We start from the raw sequence: 23,662 nt of genomic DNA, 5'->3' as shown, positions 1-23,662 counted from the left end.
TTTTTTTTTTTTTAATTCCAATTTTAACTGCTTCTTTCAAGGCTTGTTATTTCTTGACTATGCAGCTAAGATGAACCTAAGGGAGTTTGTTTTCTTTTGGATCTTTTCATGAACTTGCTGTTCAACCATTGGCATGGTATGATACAGTGGAAACAGTTTATAGGGAAACCGGTGCCAAATATTAATATCTTTAACTTGCATTTCGAGTTAGGTGCTTACAAGGAGGAACTTTTATTTAAGACACATCAAGAGAAAATGAAACCAGAGAAGCAACAGAAATTCATATATATGCTGCTATGAAGAGGGAGGAGGAAATGGAGCCTACTAATAGTTATATAGATATACAATCTTGTGCACTTATTTATTCTGTGCAGAATTCCCTGATGATGACAACTTCTTGAAGTTCTTAGTCCATAAAAGTGCCTTCTGCTTAGATATGAATGGTTTCATTCTTTCTTATACTTAACAATGCCTTAGCAAAGAAGCAATAGTTGAAATTTTAACAAGGAAGAAGTTTGAATGCTTTATGCAAGTGAATTAAAGTTGTTGAAATTTTGCAGGATTCTTAATTGCTCTGTGTGTGTTTCTCCAATCCAAAACGACTCTAGTAAGCAACAGTGGAGCTCATAGTATTAGTGTGAACAAAGTGAATTCCATTAGCGTTGATTTGATGAAACACATACTGGAACGTAGTAGTCAAATCTTGCTTTAATTTGAACCAACTTTGCCAGAGTTTTAAAATAATTGGTGAACAGCAATCATTCCATTTAAGTTTCCTGGTATTCATGCAACTGCAGTATTATACTTTCGTGCTGAACCTGATTCACAAAGGTGAACCTTCCTCATGGGTTCTGCACTGGTGAAGTTTACTTACCACAGATGAACTTGGATTGCAAATCAGGACAGCACCATTTTCTCTGTCTCTTTGCAGTGGTGGATCTGAACCTCCTGAAGGAGGAGGCGCGGCTGTACAGTTGCACTCCTCGCAACTTCTCCGTGTCCCTGAGGGAGGAGCTGAAGAGAACTGACACCATCTTCTGGCCACTGTGCCTGCTGGTGAAACGCTGTGGTGGAAACTGTGCCTGTTGTCAACAGAGCTGCAATGAGTGCCAATGTGTGCCAACAAAAGTCACCAAAAAATACCATGAGGTATGCACTATTTTTACATTTGCATGTTTGGAAATACTGAAAGCAAATTAAGGAGTTTATTTTTAATAAAATGAGTGCACCAGTATTAATATTTTAATATTTTATTTATTACACTTCTAGTAAATATATTTTTCACATTTTAATTAGATACCGCATTGAAAAAAGTAAAATATTCCTTGTTAGTATACTTTTCTTTGCAACTATTAATTTATTTCTGAGGTATTTACTGGTGCGGTTCAGACACATCACAACCATACCTTTTGTTCATCTTTCTGTAGTGGTAGATATCAACTTTATGAAGAAATAAATATTTGTTCATTTCCATTGCTATAAATTGATAGCTAAAATTATTTATGATAGAATTATTAATTGGGTTAACTCTACTGTTTGCTCTTAAATAAAATTAAGTGAAAATCTGAAACTGCAAGACCCTTCTTTGATAAAGCAACATGATTTAATCATGTTCAACATGATTTAATAAATTTTGTAAACAGCTTGAGGTAAAAGCAAAAATAGTAACGAGTGGGTGGAATTAATGAAGAAATTCAGTTTTAATACACTTCATGTCATCCAGTGTGTTTCCAGTGCAATCTAAGTCATAGTCTAGGTGTATGATGAAGCACTTGCTGTTTTCTTGATGCTTGGCTTCTTCTCCTTCAGGTTCTTCAGCTGAAGCCAAGGATTGGTGTCCGGGGATTGCATAAATCATTGACAGATGTACCCTTGGAACACCATGAAGAGTGTGACTGTGTGTGCAAAGGGAATACTGAAGGATAAACATGATTTAATTGTGCTGTTTTCTTTCAAAGCACATTCAATCGATGGCTGATTCTATTATGGGGCTTGTGCATTATCTCCTTCTGTAATCTCAGTTGTTTGCTTTGGGGATCTTCCATCTTGAAGATTTACAGTGAGCTCTAAAAAGAGGAGAAGCCAAACTGGGATTATATGTTGTGTGACAGCTCTGTTTGGAGGCCCAGTGAAAGGATGGGAGAAAGGCATCAATGAGGGATTTAAAATATATGTATTGTTGTTGTTCCCCACAATTTTCTTGGCAATACATGGATTTATAATTTGGGAGTAAAAATAGAGTTAGAAGGCTGACATCATGGAGACTTGATCCTGCTGGCTGTCTCATTTCTGCAGCTCGAGTACATCTGGCCTCTGGTTGAAAACACCTGAAATCTTTCTGTGTTCAGCTACTCCTACGTACTCTAAATCAAAGCATTCTCTGTTGTATAAACTTGGGTTAAAACAGACTGTCTTTTTCCAAATTAAATTTAATTTGTCTAATGCTGGTAGGAAGGACTGGATTTTTCCATATGCTCTAGTAAAGCTCCTGCCTTTTAGAAGGAAGACTGGACAATAACGTGAGCTAAGGAAGCAAACATTGAAAAGAACAGCGCCTTCATTCTTACTACTATGGCTGATGATTTTTTGTTTGTGTGTTTGTTATTTTTTATTGTGTACATTTTTATACTCTCCTTTTGACAATATAACTATTTGCTTTTCTAAACTTGTTAAATATATCTATTTTTACCAAAGGTATTTAATATTCTTTTTTTTTATTACAACCTAGATCAACTATTTTTTAGTTTTGTGAGACTTTAAAGCCAGATTTATACAGTTGGAGGAACAGAGATGTTGTTACAGTGGGAAAGAAGCGTGATCTCTTTGTGGTTTGTTCCAACATAGTGAAAAGTACAGTTTTTCACCTGAATGCACAGTAATATTAGAGATGTGTGGATGAAGCTCTAAGCTTGCTAGCTCCATGAGACTAAAAATATGAGAGACAGAGGTTACTATAACCGGTTTCAGAAGCTGACTTTAAAAATTCCCTCTCTCCATACTGGCCTTTGTTCAGGTAGAGAAGAAATGAGCATAGATAGATGCATTCTGGCTTGTTTAACTCTTTAATTTCTTTAAAGTAGAATGACCTACAATGTAAGACAAGAAAGCAGTGGCTTGCAGCTGTCATGATGCATCATGGTCATGGGAAGGCAGCCTTGTCAATGTTGAAGTGTATGGTTTTCCATTGGCAGAAATAGCTGTTTAAGTACTGTTCACTCACAGGAACATAACACTCTGCAGTGCAGTTTGATGAACTATGGTATTGTTCTTCTGTATGTTATATTCTTTAACCAGTACACTTATCCCACCCTATGCAAATTGAAACGGAAACAATAAAGTATTTTGCTTGTAAAATGCTTTAATATTATGCCTAGTTTATTTTTTTGACTATTGGATTTTCAGATTGTAATGAATCACAAAATAAAGTAATAATGCTAATTTTGGGAGAATAAATATTTCAGTGTGGTCGCGTATTTGTACCTGTCAATATACAATCCAATGGGAAAAGTTAGGATGGTGATTTTCTCCTTACCATGTTGAAAGTCAGCTCTTGAAACAGAAGATTTCTGTTGCCAAGACTTTATTCTGTTGCTTTATTAATTCTGCATTACTGGAAATCCACAAGAAGAGAAAGGAGAGGAATTAATGTGATGCTATTTGTATAAACATTCAAAATGTTCAAAATTGTGTGGATGTGAAGCCATCAGATTGAAATAACATCTTCTGTTATTGTTTCCATAGTGAAAATGAATTCTGATGAAAATTTGGTTTTTTGCAAGTTGGTATGACTTTCTGATACCAGTTCTGGAAAATACTCAGGTGGCTTCTTATTTTGTCCCCACCCTCAAACTCCTACTCAATAAGAAAAATATCTGGTGTAAATGTGACATATAATTATCTAGTCTGAATATTAACCCTGTGTCAGAATTCAGAATTGTGGTCACAAAAGAAACCTGGTTTACTTGAGTTTTGAGTCTTCGACCAGAAGTGTGTTGCAGGGATGTTGGGGATGTTTTTGCATTAATGTTGTCCCCTTTTTTTTTTTTTTTATTTAAAAAGTTTTTGAACAGCAAGTCAAGGTAAAGACAGAAATCATAGCCTCTGGAATCATAATTCAGCAGAAGAATCAAAAAATGTAATTCCATTACAGAAATTTGTGCTGGGGGAAATGCAGGGGGTCTTATCCTCTCTGTAGACTTGCTAGGAGAAGAAGTCCAGTCATGAATTTTGGGGTAGATATTTGGTGGCGGCAGAGTAATGGGGAGTTTCTGGAACCATGTGGGATTATGGAGAGTAATGTTTTCCAAATGTCACAAGTAGTTTTTTGTAGTGCCCTCCTCTGGCTCACTTTCTTCCTTGCCAATTTCTTGAACCAGTTTCCTTCCCAACTGCTTTCTATGGACCTGCATCTGAGCTCCTCATCCCTTTGCTCCTTGTATCCCAGCTTCACAGGGCTGTTTCTCTTTTCTGACCCAAAATCAGCATCCTTTCTGTTTGCCACCCTCTTGTCAAGCACCATTGAGCTCTGTGCCTCCCCCTCGGCTCCATGCTCAAGCTTTGTCTTCTCACCACTTTTGCCTAGACTTTGTTTTTGGACGTTCAGGATGTTCAGGAGATTTGGCACTCCACCTCCTCCCTAGCTGAAAGAGTCTGGACAGGCTCATTTCTCCTGCAGGAGGGGGTGTGGGAAAGGCAGCAGCTGAGGGGAGCAGTGAAGGGTGCAGTTCTCCTGCCTGGTGCTGCAGCCTGGGTCCGGCCAGGCAGAGCAGCTGCCCCTGGCCATGGGTGACATCTGAGCAAAAGGTGTGGTAAAAACTGACTGAAGATATTAATCATTGATTACTAACAAGCAACTAATGGTGCCTTTCACAGCTACAGGAAATGGCAGCTGAATGCAAGGATGTGTGGAAAAAGATTGACAAAAGTGGGTAGTTAGCCTGTGATTTTTCTAATGCGGAATACAAGTTGCAAGTTTTGATCTTACATCTTTGTGGAGATTTTTTTAAAGTGTTGCTGTCTATTTTAAGCCATGAATTCCTGAATTGCATTAATGTAAGCATCAGTGTTTGGCAATAATGGCTGTTTCTAATGGGTCTGAACAGTGGAAACAATCGAATAGAATGAAGTAGCTCCTGTATACAGACAAAATCCAAACAGCATAGTCTGGATTTTGTAGGTTTTGTCCTATGCCCAATAAATGTCTTCAGTTAAAAGTAATTGTTCCCCCCAGAGGAATAGGTGGGGGAACTGATGACTGATGTTGAGCCTTGTTTTTATGCATTCTGTAGATGCTCACATTCCTGGAACCCTCCTGTCAGCTATGGCCAGCATGGGAGTCATGTGGAGAAGCACCATATCTTTACTCACTGAGAGCGTTAACTGCAGATCTCTTGGCTCTTAAATTAGTTTAAGTGGTTTTGCTCTATGTCTGCCTGGTTGAACAGGCTTTCAGCTCCTTTTCAGCAGAAAAGGAGAAAAAAAATGTGGATGATACAACAGTGTATGGAGAAAAAGATAGACAGAAGCACAAAGATTTGGTTTTTATTAGCTAGTGCATCAGCTAATGCAAGCTGTTACCTGATTTCCTTTCTAACAAAGAACTGTGTTGAAACTCTTAAAAATTTGCAATTCAGATGCTAGCTCCTTGAATAGTCTCATTTTGATTACTCCAAACTCTGAAAACAAAAATTGTAAACATTTACTTTCTGTTTGTCTTCTGAAGATACAATGGTAGTGCTACTGTTCAAAGCTCTCTCATGAAACCTCATGGAGAAATGCTAAAGAATCATGGTTGCAAGGTTCTTGTTCAAACCAGGTGCTGAAGCTAAGTAGACCAACTTTTCTCATTCTGTTTGTCATATGATATTTAAATTACTTTCAGCAAGATTGCTCTTTATATCACTTTTTGCATGGGATGCTTTATAAATTTGCCTTCAAAAGCCCTTTTGTGCACCTCTTAAGCCCAGTGGTTTTGTTTGTCTGCCAAAATCACAGTGTAAAAAATATGGCTGCTTATTTCAGCATAAATTGGGCAAACTTTTTGGGGAAAACAGTTTGCCTGTTGCCTCACTGGAATTCTTCTAGATTGTTGAAAGTAAAATAACTTTACAGCTCAGTCATGGGAGAAAGGTGACAGGTTTTTTTGCAATTGTGATAGCACATAAGCTATATTCCTGCTCTGAATCTTGCTCTGTGTCAGCCTTCATTGAGCTGGTCTGTCTTCATCAAGTATAGAGGCAAAGTCTGGCCCTCCCAGATGAGGCAGCTCTGTTAGGTGCATAAGGTTCATCAACAGGAATACCCCATATACAGGCCTATTTTCTGAACAATACAGTGCTTTCTCAAAGAGTCTTAAGGAGTTCTGGAGTATGGAATGGCTTTCCAGATAGCTGATTTGGCCAGCCTTTTTTTTGCCTAATGAAGTAAAGACAGAAGTGCCACTTTGACTCAAGCCCTTGTTGCCTTCATCAGATTCTGCTGCACTAAAGACAGATCCAAGCTAGCTTGGGTGTGGTGTCTCTCCTGTTTAGGGTGAGTGATAAACCACATCTCAGTAGACTTGCTTTCCTTTCACTGTGCAGAATCTCAGTAAATTAGCAAGGTTGGCAAGAAAACTTGCTTATGTTTGTCCTGCTTCACTCATATCTGTGGAGTGGATCTTGTCTCAGCACCTGAAACTAAAACTTAAGAGAGAAGGCCAGTGAAGGCCATAATGTTTAGGGTTCTTTTTTGAAAAACAGTGATCAGAACAATTATCAACTTTGAGACTCAAAAGATAGTAAAATTAACTTCACTACTTTGTTCAAAAGGCTTCATTTAGAGACTGAGAAGAAGAAAATATTTAAACTTTGATTTCACTCTTTTAGAGGTTTTCCACAATTTCAGAAGAGGGGCTGCTTTTCACCCCCATTAATAGTTTTTTATTCTGTATCCTTTTGTCATAAATTGAGTGATTACCCTCAAAAACAGTAAAGTAAACACGTAAGTCTCTATTTCCTCAGGTTTTAAAAGCCTGGACCCCCTGATTCTTTCAGCCTTCAAGGTGGCATCTCCTTTATTGTGACTTATGTACTTTTCAGTGAGGAGAAATCAGTGACCTGTGTACCATATAGCATCTTTATGCTTGCAGGCTAAGCAGACTTCTGGTACACTTGCAGAGAGGAGGTGCCAAGCAGGAATTGGCTTTTTTGGTGCCTTCACATAATTGTAAAGTCATAGCAGACTAGCTGAAGGGTGTAAGTAATTCAAATGAACAAAATTCCACCATTGTTCTCCAGAAAGGATGAGCCCCATGTGCAAAGCCTCAAATCTGTTTACCTGTTTAGTTAGTTTTTCATGTCTCACGTTGAAGGTAAGCGTAGAAAGACAAAGCATATCTGAGGTATACGAAGCTTTTTTATCCAGAGCCTTAAGCAACGAACTATAACAACGATTTTACTCTGTCTTATGTTGTGTAGTTAAATCTCAGAGCTTAAGCAAAAACTTCTGATACAGTTAGAAGTAATCTCCACTTGGCTGGGGAGCAGGGTGAGAGGGCATCCTTTCCTGACAATTTTATGGCATCTGGCTCTTTGGGAAGCAGTCTGTACATATATGTGAGATATGGTTGGCATATTTGGTCCTTGGTGACAGGCTGGCTTCCACTTAGAAGACTGATTATTGATTATGAAGAATTAGGAGTCTATGAATAAGAAAACAAGCAAAAGGCCTGTGTTGCCTTAGACCAAGTGATCATCTAGTTCAGCATTCTTGTCTCTATTCATAGTGATCATTGATGAAAGCATGCAAGTATGTTATGCTTTTCAAATTCCATAAATCAGCAGTTTAGGACTCCTTTAGCCAGAGTTTGAATTACAGCCAGTAACATCCTCAGCAGCAGCTGTAAAACACAGCCCATTTAAATAAATGGATGTCTTCTGCATGATGTGATCACAGAGTGCTGAAATTCAGTGCAGGTTCTGCCTCACAGAAAGATGGTTATCATAAGTGTCTTAAACTTGATTTCCTTTGTCACACCTGAGCTGAACAGGTTCAAAATGAGCAGATCAGCTGTTTCACTACCAAAAAGACAGGAGGATCATGAAGTAACTTTTACACTGGAGAAGCAACACACTTCTTGCATGCACTATGAAGTGTACGAGAAAAGTAATAAAAGTGTCATACGGACTAATTAATTTCAGGAAGGATAGAAAAAAGTTACTAATTGTTCTTTTACAAAGCGTTGTTAGCGTATGTATTTCCTTCTGTGCATTTCATTACACCCAAGGCATCAGTCAAGTTGAAAAATCTTTTCTCATACATTTGGCATATTCTTTTTTTCCCATCACTTTCAGATAAATTAAAATATTAGCATGTTTTTGGCGCTGAAATTTTGACTATTGCTAACAATAGTTCAAGAAGTATTGAAGGCAAACTTTAAAGCATAGCCATTGCTAAACAGAGATGATGTGTAAACATCTCAAAAAAAAGAGACAAAATTATGGCCTAAACCACAGTGGAAGTCTGTGACTTTGAAGAATTCCTTTCAGTCACCTTGGCAATTGCACATTTCCAGTAGTTAAGCAGTGTGGCACCTTAATGCCAAAAATGTAGCTTTTTTTCTACTTGTAAAAATAAGGATTTATTCCATGCAATTAATGAAACGAAACTAGGCCACTATATTAGAGAAATTAATGAAGTGTGGGCTGGATGAGCTGGCAGTGAGATGGATTGAAAACTGGATGGTCAACCCAGAAGAAACTCCAGTTGGAGAGCAGTATGTGGGTCAGTAGTAGTGACCCAGGATCAGTATTGGGTCCAGTCCTGTTCAGTATCTTTACTGATGGATGTTGGGGCAGAGTGAATACACCCTCAGCAAATTTAGATGACACCAAAATGGGAGGAGTGACTGATACACCAGAGGGTTGTGCTGCTGTGCAGAGGGACTTTGACAGGCTGGAGAAAGGGACTACAGGAGCCCCATGACGTTCAGCAAAATGAAGTGCCAAGTCCTGCATCTGGAGAGGAACAACCCTAGGCACCGGTACATTCCAGGGGCCACCAAGCTGTAAAGCAGCTTTGAGGAAAAGGATCTGAAGGTCCTTCTTGGTGGAAACCAAGTTGAACATGAGCCAGCAACGTGCATCTTTGGCAAAGAAGCCTAATGGTGTCACAGGCTGCATTAGGAAGAGTGTTGCCAGCAGGGCAAGGGAGCCGAGCCTTTCTCTCTGCTCAGCACTGCTGAGGGCTCACCTGGAGTGCTGTGTCCAGTTCTAGGCTCCCCCGTACAAGAGAGACCTGGATGTACTGGGGAGAGTGCAGCAAAAGTCCACTAAGTTAAATAAGGGACTGGAGAACCTCTTGTATGAAAAAAGGCTAAGAGAGGTGTGAATGTGCAGCCTGAAAAAGAGAAGGCTTGAGGAGGATCTCATAAATTTGTACAAATACCTGAAAAGAAAGTGCAAAGAGGATGGAGCCAGGTTCTCTTCAGTGTTGCTCAGTGATTGACAGGACCAGAGGCAATGGACACAAACTGAAAAGCTGGAGTTTCCCTCTGAACGTCAGGAAATGCTTTGTCACTGTGAGGGTGACAAAGCACTGGCAGAGTTTTCACAAAGAATCTCCCTGCTTGTAGATATTCAAAAGCCATCTGGACATGTACGTGGTGAGCTGGCTGTAGGTGGCCCTGTTTGAGCAAAGGACTTGAACTAGATGAGTTCCAGGGGTCCCTTCCAAGCTCAGCCTTTCTGTGAGCACACATCTTTAGCACACATCTAATTTCCACAAACATTAAATCTTTGTCTTAACACCGAGATTTTCAAATCATCATAGAACAAAGAATTAATAAGCACAGAGTCTAGTATTATGCTATAAAGGATATACCTAGGCATCAAATTGCCTTGTAATGTTTATGATCTGATAAATTCTTCAGTTTCTCCCAGAAAAAGCTTCTAAGGGTTCATATCTGCTTTGTTAATTATTGCTTTCAAGATAAAAACTGAAGATAAGGATGTGAAATAACAGTATGTTATGTGATAGGAAATGGCCTATATCTAGGCCAATATCCTGTGTGAAATCACACCTTTATTTTTCAAGCAAGATCAAGTTTCTTGTATAAGGGATAGCCTTTGAACTCTTACCAAATTTCTTACAGGAAATTTGTTACAGAATTCCTTACAGAGCGTCTCTGTGTTTTAGTTTTGCTTTATGTAGCACATAAGAACATAGACATTTTCCCCTCATACTTGCTAGCAGTACTTTGCCCTGACAAAAGGTACCTCATAGGAGCAAAAAGAGCATGTGAGTTTCTAGTCATTTGGTAAATGACATCAGAGCAATTTTATGGCATGTTGTCCAGGGGCAGCAATGCCAGGAATGGTGCCACACAGGATGATGATAACCATCCACTCACGGATAGGCCACTATGTAAATACCCCCAGGATGCACGGCTGGGGACCAGTACCCCTGGGAGTCAACCGTGGAAAGGATGCTCTTCTTCAAAGCTGACTTGTCCTTGATTTTCTTTGAGAGAATATGTAAAGGCAAATGAAATCATCCTAGTCTTCCTGGAAAAAGAAAAAAAAAAAAGAGATTGTTGAACTATCCTAATGCTTAAAAATTCTTTTTGCCTCGTGGGAATGTGGAAAAACAATAGAGCATTTAAGCAATGCTGAAGTTCCCCTTGCCCGTGCTCAAGGTGGCATTTAGATCAGTAAAGGCAACATTCTTTCCAGTGTGAAAGCAGTGAAGAGGGTTCTCTATATAAATAATTTACTCTATAAGTACCCGAATTAACATATCACTGCCATACTAACCACAACCAACCACGTCAAAGCACTTCGTGCGGTGGGTTAAAATTCTTGCCTTAAATATGGTAGCATAGTTCATAACTATTTTAAGTAATCTTAATGGATTTTAGAATTTTGGCTGCCCTCGCAGAATCCTCGGAGGTCACTCTGAGTGATGGCTGCAGTGTAAAGTTTCTTTGTGACCTTTGGGACAGTTTTAAACCCTGAGATCATGACAGCAATCTTATTTAAATGCAAGAGAAGAGGTCAGGTGGAGACTAAGTTTCAGGAAGATGGCTAGTGACACCAGTCCTAGTTGGCAGAAAGGGGACTCCAATTCCTGAGCTAGGATTGTTTTGTCTCTTCAAACTTAAATTTCCTTCCAATAGGAAAATGTAAAAAGATTAAAATAAAAAACCTGTAATCAAATATTTAACTTTATTAGTTTTCATATATTCTTTTTGTGCACATTCTTCTGTATTGCAAACAGTGCATCAGGACTGCCTGAGCCTCAGCATATTCTTCCTGCCTTCAAGCTATGCTAATAGGCCTCAGAAAGTAGAAACGGTCTTTTTTTGGATGTTTCAGATCAGTGTCAGTGTAGTGACGAAATAGAATTAGTAAGTGGAGAAGAGCAGCTAGTCCATGCTAAATTTAAAAATTTAAAGCTCAGTATCTCTACAGATGAAAAATGGAAGAGCCAGAGGAACACTTTATGGATACAAATATAAGGTAAGCGCCTCTTGAGAGCCAGTGGGCTGTAGGGTTTGACTTTATTACTGCCTTTAAAAGTCTCCCCTTTGAGCAAAAGAAAAAAGGCATCAGGAACTAAGCTTTGAAAAGGGACTGGGATGTAGGAAGACTGAAGAAACTAAGCACAAGGCAATGGGTGGTGTTTACGAAGGAAGCTGGTTGTGTTTGGGAACTGGTGGTGTTCACTGTTTGAGGAGCTCTGAAGGAATAGGGTGGGTATCTCAATTGCAGGAAGATGAGTTGTGTTTTACACTGCTCTGATTCTGCCTGACAGTGTAAGATGCCAAAAACAAGCATGGCAGAGACCTGTTAATGGGCACCTTGACTCCAGTAGGCTGAAGGGGTCTCACTGGTGCCTAAGTAGAAGTCTTCTCAGAGGCCACAAAGGCAGAAGCACTCCTGACTGGCCTTGCAAGGGTATGCCATCAGGGACAGACAGGGTCTAGGCAGGGAGTATGCTGTACTGGGAGAGATCTGCCATGCCTTCACACCTGGGTACCGAATGTGCTGTTCTGGGTGATGTTTCTTTGGATGTGTTGTGAGGTATGGCTTCTCTCAGGCTGTAGAGGGAAACTCATCTCCCAAGGTTCTGTCTGGTTTGTCATTACTTTGTGAAGTCATAAAAGATGAAGGTTTTGTCAGAACATTTTCCTGTCCTTTCCTTCTTTTCACTGAATGTTTTGCTCTCTTTGCCATTCTGCCATAAGAAAGAGTACATCTTTGGTTTGAGCTGCAGTTCTCAGTGGTGAGAGCCTCAGCTGTGGCTGTGCCTCGAGCCAGTGCTTTTCAGGGTGCATTCTAATTCAGTTGACTGCTTTTATTTTGTCCTTCAGTAATTTGATCAATAGCCAAAACCTGATTGTTTTCAAAGGCAGTGTAAAGAGAGTGTGGGAGGAAGAGCAGGCAGTGCAGAGAGTGCTGGAATTGCAAGCTGGGATACAGGGGGACTGAGCTCTTGAGACAGTGAAACAAAGTGGGGGGGTTGGTGAAACTAAGCTGTGGTGTGCTTCTTATGGTGGGGAAAAGTTCAGATAGCTGTCAGGAAGGCAATTGCTTTTGGAGTTGAATGCCAAAGATTGTGGCTCAGAGATATCAGTAAGCAAGTTTGGACTGTGGAGAGGGTGTGGAGGGGAAGACTACAGCCTGGGATTGTCGCCCTATCCATGAAACAGTGGATGGTTACTTCCATCTTAAAGAAATGCAATAGTGGGATTTACTGCCACCCAAATACTTTAAAATACTTAATTTTGTCATGTGACACAAATTTCTCACTCTGGGATTATATAGTAGAATTACACACTAAATTTATTATTTGATATTTGGTTGCTGCATCTCGCTTTTGACCAAGTAAATTAAAAAGTTACCTTTTCTATAATTATAGCAATGTTGTTTTATCCATGGGTCTTATCACTGGTACCGTTATGGATGGGGAGGTATAGAAGTCCAGGATATCTAGAAGTGTACAGCTTTCACAGCCTCTGAGCAGAAACATTTTGTCCTGTGCAAGCAAATCTACTATGGAGAGGGTAGGCTGTGATTCTTGAAGGCCTGGCCAACACATTGACTGAGGAATGTGCATTTAATAGGTTGCAAGGAGACATGAATTGTGTTTAAATTCAATGAGCCAAATACTCAGCTGTTCCTATTTCGTGTTAAAGCATAGAATAGAGGGAAAGATTGTAAGGAGGAGAAGGGATTTGGAGAGGTTGTCTGCTGTTTGCTGAAAAGCCATTCAAGACTGTAATGGCAAGAGCTTGGTTGTGGTTGCACATGGCTGAGGAAAAATTAAAGAGGCTGAGCATTTGGTTAAAACACACAATATGCATAAAAACTTAGGATCAGACCTATGATTTAAGTTTACTGTGACTGAGAAACTGGCTAATATTTAATTGTAAACAGAAAAAAGAAATGTTTCAATGTATTGGCTATTTCCTAATTATTGGGGTATGTCCTCTTCAGCTTCAGTCTATTATCATTTAATTCAGCAAATCCTGAAACTTTACAGCTGGAAAGAGCTGCTGCAATTTCCATTTATGTGACATGAGTACTTTGAGACTCAAATCTAGCAAGTGGGAAATTAATTTAAAAAGAAAACTTGCTTGTATACGTCTCTTAGACATTTTCTCCCGCTATGCAATCAAGAATATCTTTACTTTGATAGTTTAGTCTTCTGTTTGCTGTGTTAAGTTCCTTGGTGTTCCCTCAGCCTATTGTGCTTGATTTCATTTTTACTCTAGGTGCAGTATTTTCAGTAATCGGAGGTATTATGTTAAATTTTCTATTATTTGAAACTTTTCTTTTTACTGGAGCTCCAGCAAAATTGTTTACCAGAGGTACATACTGTGAAGTATATTTTCCTGAGTTTCCCATGGGTGAAATAAATTGCTTCATGTGGGAAGAATGGGAAGATAACATGATGCATTCACTCTACAAGAGATTTTTTAAAGTATTTTTTTATTTGCAGTGGAATATTCAGCTTTCTACATAAAGTTAGAAAGCTTTTTGACATGTACTTTTTTTGCTAATATGTTTGTCCTTTCAGAAGAAACTGAGAGCTTAAGACTATTTCCAAGTATGTTGCCTGTCAGTTTAGTGACTGTCAATTTAGTTGTATCAGACATCTGAGTATGGATTCATTTGCCCAATAACAAACACAAACAAACCCTCTTTCCTTCTGGGCAGGCACAAAGGCACATTGGGGAGCCTCTGAGGGCAGGGCTGTGTGTTCTGCCGAGCTGCCTGTCCTGTGTGCCTCCTCACCTCTGGTGCATGACAAGTCTGAAGCAAAGGGAAATTTCAGTGCTATTACCATGCACTCTTTCAGCTGGGGAGAGCTGGGCGGGAGACCTCTCTTCTCCATTTTTAGTGCTTCTGCCGTGTCTTTGTATTGATACATTTCCTAGCGTAGAGATATTGAAATCATCTTATTTTCTTCTCTTTTTAAGAAGTGGATGGGGGCCCATCAAGCAGTCTGTCAGCTGCCCTGTTTTCCACATGGTCTTCTGTGGATATGTCTGTACAGTGTTTAGAGCAGGAGTGCACTTTTGAAGAAGGAATGCATGTAAATACCTAGACACACAGGTTGTGTACAGCAGATCACACCGTACAGCTTTATAGCTCCTTCACAAATGAATGTGCACAAATGCTGGAAGGCTACTAGTTTGGATATTTGTCACAGAGAGATCCTCTTAATGGTAATCTTTTCTTTCACTTTTTATAATATTGGAAAAATTGTCCAAATTAATACTGATTTTTGCTTGATGTATTCTCTGCCAAGGTTGGCGCTGGATTGTTATGAGCTCCAAGTGGTTTTAAAATCAAATTTTCTTTGATGACAGAGACACATTCTAAGCTGTGTGCCTATTTTCTCTCTTGTGATATTCCATAAACACCTTTAATGAGCTGGCAGATTACACAATAATGAATTGCCCTTTCAGTTTCCATGGGAAAGTTTATCTTTTTGCCAGAGCAGAACACAGCAGAAATGTTTATTTCATGCATTACAAAAAAACAGAGAAACTGGGACTGTGAGTCTGAACTACAGATTCTGTGCTTTTATAAGCAAAGTCTGTGCTTCCAGGTTTAATGTAATAACATCTTTTTCTCCTCTGCCTGCAAATGGTAATGTTTCAGACTGGAAATCAGCATTATATTCTTGGTGCTGCCACTGATGGTTGATGAATTGCTGAGCAAGTCCCTCTCCCTTCCTTAATTTACCCTGTTGGATGTAGTGCCTCTTTGCAAGGCACTTTGAATTCTGAATATGGAATTGCCATGCTAAATGCAACTTTATTTGTTATAAGCTGGTTTGGAATAATACCACGTAGATGAGCCAAGGGATATACAGAATGAAAAGGAAATGGAACTGCAGAAATTTTTGTCATGTAATTGAATTGCTGCATAAGGGGAAGACAGTGATTTCCCCAGGTAATTATTTCACAAAGTGCTGAGATGCTGCATGCAGCATTCATAATTTTGAAACTTCTGCATTCTCACAGTAACCCAGTCATGCATTAAAATGGAAGTGTGGTACCTTTTTGTTTTGGTTGGATTTTTTAAGCACATCTTCATTAGTGCAAGTTTCTTTCCAAATCAGCAGAACTAGTGTTGCACCATTTAAAGGTTGCAATGGATTCCAGCTTTTGGGTTGGTATGTGTCTGCATTGCTTCAGATGGAATAATAGCCCAGCAAATTAAAGTTAATTAAAGTGTGAATTACCTGAAAAGCCAGGAGTTCAGGAGTAGTTGTTTTTTCAGTGGTTCTGTCTTCCTTGAAGCTTTTTCTTACCACCTGTAGCTTGAAGGATAATACGGAAATCACTTTACTTTCTACGGATTATTTGGAAATGTGAGCATTAATGGGATTGAAATAAATTGGTTTTCATTAGGTCAGATGCCTTTTCACCACTATACTGTGTATGTGATATATTAGAAATCTGTGTTCGATATGTCACTAACAGTCATTTTAATTTCTGGGTGAATTTACAAGTGGTATTTATTCCTGTTTTAGGGACCATTTCTGAAGTAACTGGGAGAACTTTACACTTCTTAGTCTTCTTTATAGACACAGCAAATGCTTCTCTCTAACCTAAAACATCTTACAGTATTCAAATTATTTTCTGAAGATCTTTTTCTTCTTTCTCACTCCTTCTATTGAAAGAAATCCAAATTTATATTTCTTTTGGCAGCTACAAATATAAAAACTTATCAGCAAGAATATAAAATTTGAGTCTGACTATCTAAATTAACATACTTTTTAAAAAGGCCTAAAACTGTGGAGCTTAAATATAACATGTGGCTCCAGATTGGCACCGGACTGTTGAAAATCTCTGGAGTATAGTATTAATGTTTCAAAATGAAAAGTGATATTTCTTTATATATATATGTATACATGTGTATTTCCTTATTTGTGCATTCATAGGCTAGACTTTACATTTAGAGTGAAAACATCCCTGGTTGCATGTGTGTCTGTTTCAGCTCTTACCTTTTGTATGAAATTAGCTTTGCCTTCTTACCATACATTCTTGTGTTATGCACATATTTCTATTAATTTTCTATGCTGTCTTCCTAACATAATATTGACAAAAGAATGAGTGGTAAAGAGTGCAAATTACAGAGAAAGAAATGTCTTCAGTGCTGCATATTTTACCGTTACACTCAGTGACAACAGGGAAGCTTCTTCCTATCCCCAGTCTCATTACCCCAATTATGAACCAGTGTTGAATGTTTTAAGATTCAGACACACTGTTGCAAAAATAAACACGTTATTGATAAAGCAATAAGGTTATTTTCTCTTTTCATCTTTGTTAATCAAGACCTTTGTTCAGTTAAAGCCAGTGATTTCATTGCAATAATTTTATGCTGTGGGAAAATAATAGTTTGACTATTATTATACAGTGGGGTATGTGGTATTTATAGAGATAAGTTACAAACTCTTAAAACCAAGATTTTTAAATTGGAAGTGTTGACACAGGCTTCATTCTGCTGGCATAATAAATTCTATTATAGTATTCATTATAAGAATTTCCAGTCCTTTTATAGACTGTGGAGTCTCTGGAAAGCAAATGAAGTAAAGAATTACTAGACTATCACAGAAGCTCCTCACAGTTATTACTTAAAAGTAGCATATGATTTGGAGTGTTACTTTTTCTTTCCAGGAATATTTTCCTTTTCTTCAGACAGTGGGACTTCAGTATAACTTGATTTGTTTGAAGCCATCTTTTTTTTGGAAAAGAAAATCAATTTGACATAATCTTATTGTTAGTTTTTGGGGAAAAAAAGATACAAAAGCCTTGTCTGAATAGCACCTTTTGATCCATCTCACAAATGTGTGATATTTCTAATATTTTATTATTTTCTGAATCCAATAGGTGAGATGTGTGAGCTGTCTTTCTTATATAAATCATGGTGCACCACCTTGTTGAAGGGTTCATATGCATTTTCACCCACAAAGAATTTCACTATGCGTAAAAGCAACTCCCACACATGTACAGCTTTAATTCCTTCTGTTTTGTATCAGTCACTGCTAGAAGTAAGTATTTCTTATTCTTATCATGTCTGCAGTTGCAGAAAATCAGAGGAGACATTAATTAGCATATAAAACATATGATATATTTAACATTACAGAAAAGAGACTGAACAGAATATTTTGATTCCCCCATATTTTTCTGTAGATTCAATTTGGTTGTCAGACTGGCACAGGCTGGAGGAGAGGTTGTGTTGTATTTTATTGTGCCATATTGTATATATACATATTTCTATAAAATAGCCTGAATCTTCACAAGAAAAAGTGAAAAAACCCTCAGGCATCTCACAAATACTAGCAGAAAGATCCAGGTGGACAGGATTTAATGCTCTTGTATGGGTATTTAGTCATGGATGAAATTTCTGTTAAGAAACTGTGAATTTGTGATGTATGCATCATAAAAACTCCAACTCTTCTTCTGTAAGTATTGGGTGTCCTTGAAGTTATTCAAACATCTACATGGAATCAGGTATATCAGGTGGACAAGACAAGATATTAAGTCTGAGGAACTGTTTGGATGTTCTTTAATGGACCAAAAAGTATCTTATGGCCGTGGTGATGACCTTCCCAGAAGACAAGGGGAGGGTATGATGCTAAATGCAGCACTGGGTGACAGTGGAACAAGTTGCTGTATTGATTAAGACCATAGTAAGTTTCCCTCTTCAGTGAGAATTCTGAGAATTTTTTTATGGCTGTTAATCATGTGAGAGGGTTAAGTTTGTACGAAGAAGGGAGATGGGGGTGGTGTCCTTGCTTGCTGCTTTTAATTCCCAGCATCCCCTTTTTAGCAGTTATTCTAGGAAACAACTTAGGAAGTACTGAGCTATAAATATTCTTTTACACTTAGGATAGAAGAAGAGGGAAGAAGGTGTAGATGTTTAGATCACCGGTCTGATACTGAAGCAGGTCAAGCCTTCAACTCTAAGCTGTGAGAGCTGCCTGTATTTATTTAGGAACAGACAGCTGACAATTTATGAGTGGTACATGCAGGCCATCTTTAGCTCACTCAGTAGCTCTTGTATTTGTTCGACTTGGCAAGTACAGTGTTTCTTTCACCATTCCATAATACACATCCCTTTCTCATTTATGTGTGCAGGCACGGTAACTGAACAATGAAAGTTCACCATAAGTAACATGGATGATGTGATTGCACTGTGAAGATGTAATAACCCTCAGAATAGCCAATAAGTGTATTTCCATGGGCACTTGTGCACATTCCCTATTTCAACTATTATAGTCCTGAAATTTCAGGGAACAGTAGTAAAATATGTAGGGTCTTGGTTTAACATGTGCTAAAGCTTGATGGTCATGCAGTGTTTTCAATTGATGTATTCAGTTTGTTAATAAATAGAGGGATGTTATAATGGTATCCTTCAAGCCTCTTCAGACTGTCATTGGTGTCTTGTGTCTGTGTTCTGTCCAAGTGCTATTCTGTCAGATTTCTTAAGACTGATTCTTCATCTGTCTGTATTCCAGGAAATTTGTAGGCTAAAAAGATAGATTCTAGAAATGCAAACTATTTCAGGTGAAGGTCTCGGTGGGAAGTTCAGGAAAGAAATAATAGTTATTAGGAAATGTATTTCCTTTGACTAGGTGCTATAACCTTCATATGCCCTGTGGAGCATATTTCAGTGAACCACTTCAAGGGAAAAATAACACAGGAAGCTGACTGAATAATGCATATGTCAGATTCTCTTTCTATTTATGTTTGCTTTATTTGGAACAGAAAATAATGAGTTGAGGGGATAGGGGAGATTGATACCTCAGGGAAGCTGAGAGAAAGGTTAAATGACAGTAAAATACATAGGAAAAAATTTATGCATGTGTATTATATATTAATAACATATAATCAGTGAAAATATAGGAATTTTTAAGAGATATTCAGTAATTTAATAGCTGAATAGATTATTTAGGTAAACATGCATGTGAATGTGGTCTGTAGAAGTTTCTATCACGCATAAAATTATATATCTAAAAAAGTGAAATTCCTATCTTAAGAAACCAAAACAGACCAGTGCTGAAAATCATGCACATTATTTATGTTGTAATTATGAGCACAAAATAAAGCCTTTAGTATTTATATTCTATTTATTCACATTTAACATTTATTTGGGTATTAATATATGTAATACATTTTTCTCTCTTTAAAATGGAAAAGTAACTCAGAAATAAGCCTTAAGGGAAATGGAGGAAATTGTGGTTTTTATTTTATTTTTTTTTATGAGTCAATATTCATTCAATCATATCGTGAAGAGATTGGAATTATGAAAACTCTATTTGCAAACATGGATTTGATAAGAATTTATGATGGATCTTTCTCTGTTCTTCTCATACTTGCTTTTGTCACTTCTTAGGAGAAAATACATTTAGAGAACAGAAAATCCTAATTATAAAAGGTTCTAGCTTCAGGAGTGAAAGATGCTTTAATCATTCTGAGTTATAATTAGATTCTGCTGCACCTACATGATACATCAGTGCCATGCCAATGCCTTTTTCCTATCAAAGTGATTATACCAGAGACAACAGATTTATTCCCACTGCAGTGTTTCAATATGCAACCCAGGCACTGACAATTCCACCTACACCAAAGACTTAGGAGAATTCTTGACTCATTCATAACCGTGAACAGCACGCCTTAGATGTGAATACTTCACCCACAGTGAAGAATTTACAGATTTACATGGGTTTGAGGAAATTGGATGGAAAGCACAGGAGCTGCACTGAAGTTTCTTGAAATTCTGTTGTAGGGAACATCAATATGTGGCATAAATAATTAATGGCACATAACAATTACTATGTTTCTTCTTGTGTATCATTTCATTCCCAACAATAGCATCAAATTAAGACTGAATGCTTGATTGTTGAAATAACAATTATCCATATCCCTTTAAGATGTGATGTGTCATTGGGTGAGTCATAACATCCTTGTGTCTTTACATCTATTTTCTACTTATAAATTTATTAATATTATTTGTGCTGGGTTTTTTTGTAAATCACTGAAATTAAGTTTATATGTGACCGTTGCATTTTTCATTGTAGATAATCCATCTAACACTTGAGTATCCTGCACACAAAATTAATAGGAAAGTCTAATGTGGACCTTAAAATAATTCAAATATTTTGACAGTTCCAGAATGCTACTTTTTACATTTTCTTTCTTTTCATAGGGCAGGGAGGCAGGGTTGTCACGGGGTGGTATTAAATGTAGTATTATAATTGTGAACATCACTGATATCGGCAAGGCTTGTTCAAAGAAGACTGTGACGTGTTTCCAAAAGAGATCAAGTCTAGATCGGCCTGCTGTCTTCTGACAGAGGCTGTGCTTCATCCCTTGCACACAAGAGCATCGATAATGGTACTAGTGACAATGAATCCACCTTGCTTTGGTGTCTAGTCTCCCTAAGGATCTCAGTTCTAGTGCTTTACTAATATATTTATTGGTTTTCTTCAAAGATTCTGTATCAGCTTATCCCAAGGTGGAGGAGAGTCAAAGTTGCCAGACATCAAACTTCCCAGGTCTATTTTAAGCTCCTTATAAGGATTATGTATTGGTTTTGGTGAACCTTTTAATATTGCAGAATTCTTGCAGCTGTGTTAACTGTACAAAGCCATTATTAATGGAAGAATATATTTATAGGGTTGTCTAGTCTGTGTCCTTCTCTTTTGATATTTCAGTCTGCATGCCGAGTGATTGACACTATAAAAGGAGCTGCCAAAGACCTGTCTTTTGTACCAAACATTGGCTTTTTCTGTCTGTTAGCTCCTAGCAAATTGTGAAGGAATGAAAAAACACCTCTCCTATGAGGTCATTGCTGTTTATGCAAAAAATCATAGCAACCTCTCCAGCCACTTTGCTTCCTTTCCTGCCCAGTTGTCATTATACCATTGTAAAAGCTGCTCAGTGTGCCAGGGCTGCTACCCATCTGTTGGTAGCAGCTGGGTGGTGTGGCATTTGATCCAGTCCTTTCCCCAGTGAATTCCTCCTAAAGCTCAGTTTTGATCTGAGTTTCTTAAAGAACTTCACTGTCAGCAACTCATTGTCACTGGCACATTTCATGTACTTGCCAAGGGCTTTCTTCTACAAAGGCTTAGAGATGGGCTCAGTTTAACATATGTAACTAGTCCTACTACAGTCAATGAGACCTCTTAATGTTCATGAAGCCCCTATATAAGCCTTTGAAGAAGGTTACTTTAAAAATCTTTAAATATACGTGTTTTTATACACAGCATTGAACTTTCCAAGGACTGCTGCTGTGGGGGAGATTATCTGGCTCATGTTGCTTCCTGGAAGCTACACAGAGCCCTGGGTTATCTGTGTGCTCTTTCTCACAGATCTTTGTCTTGTCCACTCGTGCAGATGAGTGAGTTGTGCCTCCTCGCTGTTGAGATATTTCCATGAGCTCTGCAAGGTGGATGGGCTTGGTTAAGAACTATGTTCAGGTCACACATACTATGGACTTCCATGTCCATAGGTTTGGGATTTCTAGGCAATTGCACCTATCCACCTTGTATTAAAAAGCTAGCATTATGCTAACACACATGATCAGTAGCACTGTCCTACCTCATACCTGCTGTTCCCAGACTGTTTGAAAAAAGGAAAAATAAGAGTATCTTATGACCCATTTTTTCTTGGGAATCAGTGAGATTTTGTTCAGATTTAAATCTTTTCCAATTCTTTCCCCTCCATAAGTTTTCTAACCCTTAGCTTATTCTAAGACAGTCTTGCCCCAGTTCCAGTCAAGCCTTCAATTGTTCCTTTTGTCTTGGAAAAAAAAATTACTATCACCTAGACACAGACAAAATCATTGACTGGTCAAATAGTAGGCAGTAATCTTGTCCAATTTACCATGCCCGGAGCAGAATGTTTTTTCCAGACCAGACATAACAGTAAAAAAAATTACTTTGTGATGAAAATGTGGCCAAGCATTGATGACCCCTTGTTCTATCTTTGGGTCAGTAACGTTTTCAAGGAAGGCCCTGTGGTTTGCTTGCTCTTATTATTGCACATTGTGCTATTAATTCATCTATTAAAATACCTATTAGTAGTAATGATAAAGAGTATTAATGTCCTCCAGTGCTTTCAAATACTTATCATACACATCTGCTGAAACACCTTCCCAGAAGCCTTTAACTATAATACATTATTGGCAGAAATCCATTTGTTGCTTCCTCTCACTGCTTTCAGCATCTTTCCTTTAGAACTTTTATGCATCTGCTCTTTATGTATAGCTAGTAAGTGTTCCCAAATATGTCTCACTGCTAAAAAAAAAAAAAAAAAGGTTACAGGTAACAAATTAGGATAAATAAGGAGAAAATAAAGAGGGACCCAACATTGAAACAATGTTACAGACAGAGAAACTGAAGCTGATAGTACATGCAGTGTAACTAAGTCTCACTTAGAGCAGTTTCTCTTTTCTGGAAAACCAGCAAGCCTCTCTTCACACTAACTCTAATGTTTGTCCAGCCTTGATTTTGGCTGATTCTGTGCCTTAAAGCTATAAAAAGCAGGGGAAAGTAGGGAGGGGAGAACAAAACCCTTTCATACAGCTTTTCATACTGAAATGCCTTAGCCAGGGTCAGAGCTGAGACAGGGAGGATGGCAGCAGCCAGCAGGCAGATCAGCTTCAGGATCTACCACCTCAGGCAGGAAGGAGATTAGATAGCTTGTCCCTTATCAAGTCTGAAACAGAGTGAAGAATGAATCAAAATCTGAATCAATATCAGTGCCTAGCATTCTTCTTGAGTTTTTCATTTAGTGGTCTTTTTCACTAACTGGTTTTACACTTGAACTGTGCCCACAAAAAGTACCTTATTTCTTTCTCTCCTTTATTTTTATTTGCAAACAGCTTTATATACTTTTGGTTTAATTTGTGTGTATACATCATGCAAACTTAGATTACAAAATGAGAGAGAAATATAAGTATTCAGATTTAAAAAACAGCATGGAGGTTTTCAAGTACACAATAAGCTTGGCTTTAAAGACATTTCTACAATGTTAGAAAAAAAATAAGAATGTTCAATTAAAATGGTATAAAATCCGAATGTGTTTCAGTTTAAAAGGGCTATTTTTGGGATAGAGAAAGCTTATGTTCAAATTATGTTATGTGTGGCTGAAAGT

At 38.1% G+C, this 23,662-nt stretch overlaps 1 protein-coding gene across 1 annotated transcript in view; it reads left to right on the top strand.

The window, feature by feature from the left end:
• The window catches only part of PDGFC (platelet derived growth factor C), a 124,098-nt gene extending 120,643 nt beyond the window's left edge, over positions 1 to 3,455 (top strand). Inside the window, exons 5-6 of the mRNA XM_032109821.1 lie at positions 932 to 1,149; positions 1,810 to 3,455. Of these exons, the coding sequence (XP_031965712.1) occupies positions 932 to 1,149; positions 1,810 to 1,926 (335 nt within the window). The 3' untranslated portion in view covers positions 1,927 to 3,455. The remainder of the gene's footprint in view (positions 1 to 931; positions 1,150 to 1,809) is intronic.
• The last annotated feature ends 20,207 nt before the right edge of the window (positions 3,456 to 23,662 follow it).

This window comes from Corvus moneduloides, chromosome 5 (genome assembly GCF_009650955.1).
Source record: "Corvus moneduloides isolate bCorMon1 chromosome 5, bCorMon1.pri, whole genome shotgun sequence".
NCBI lineage: Eukaryota > Metazoa > Chordata > Aves > Passeriformes > Corvidae > Corvus > Corvus moneduloides.
This window is presented reverse-complemented; position numbering and strand designations above follow the sequence as displayed.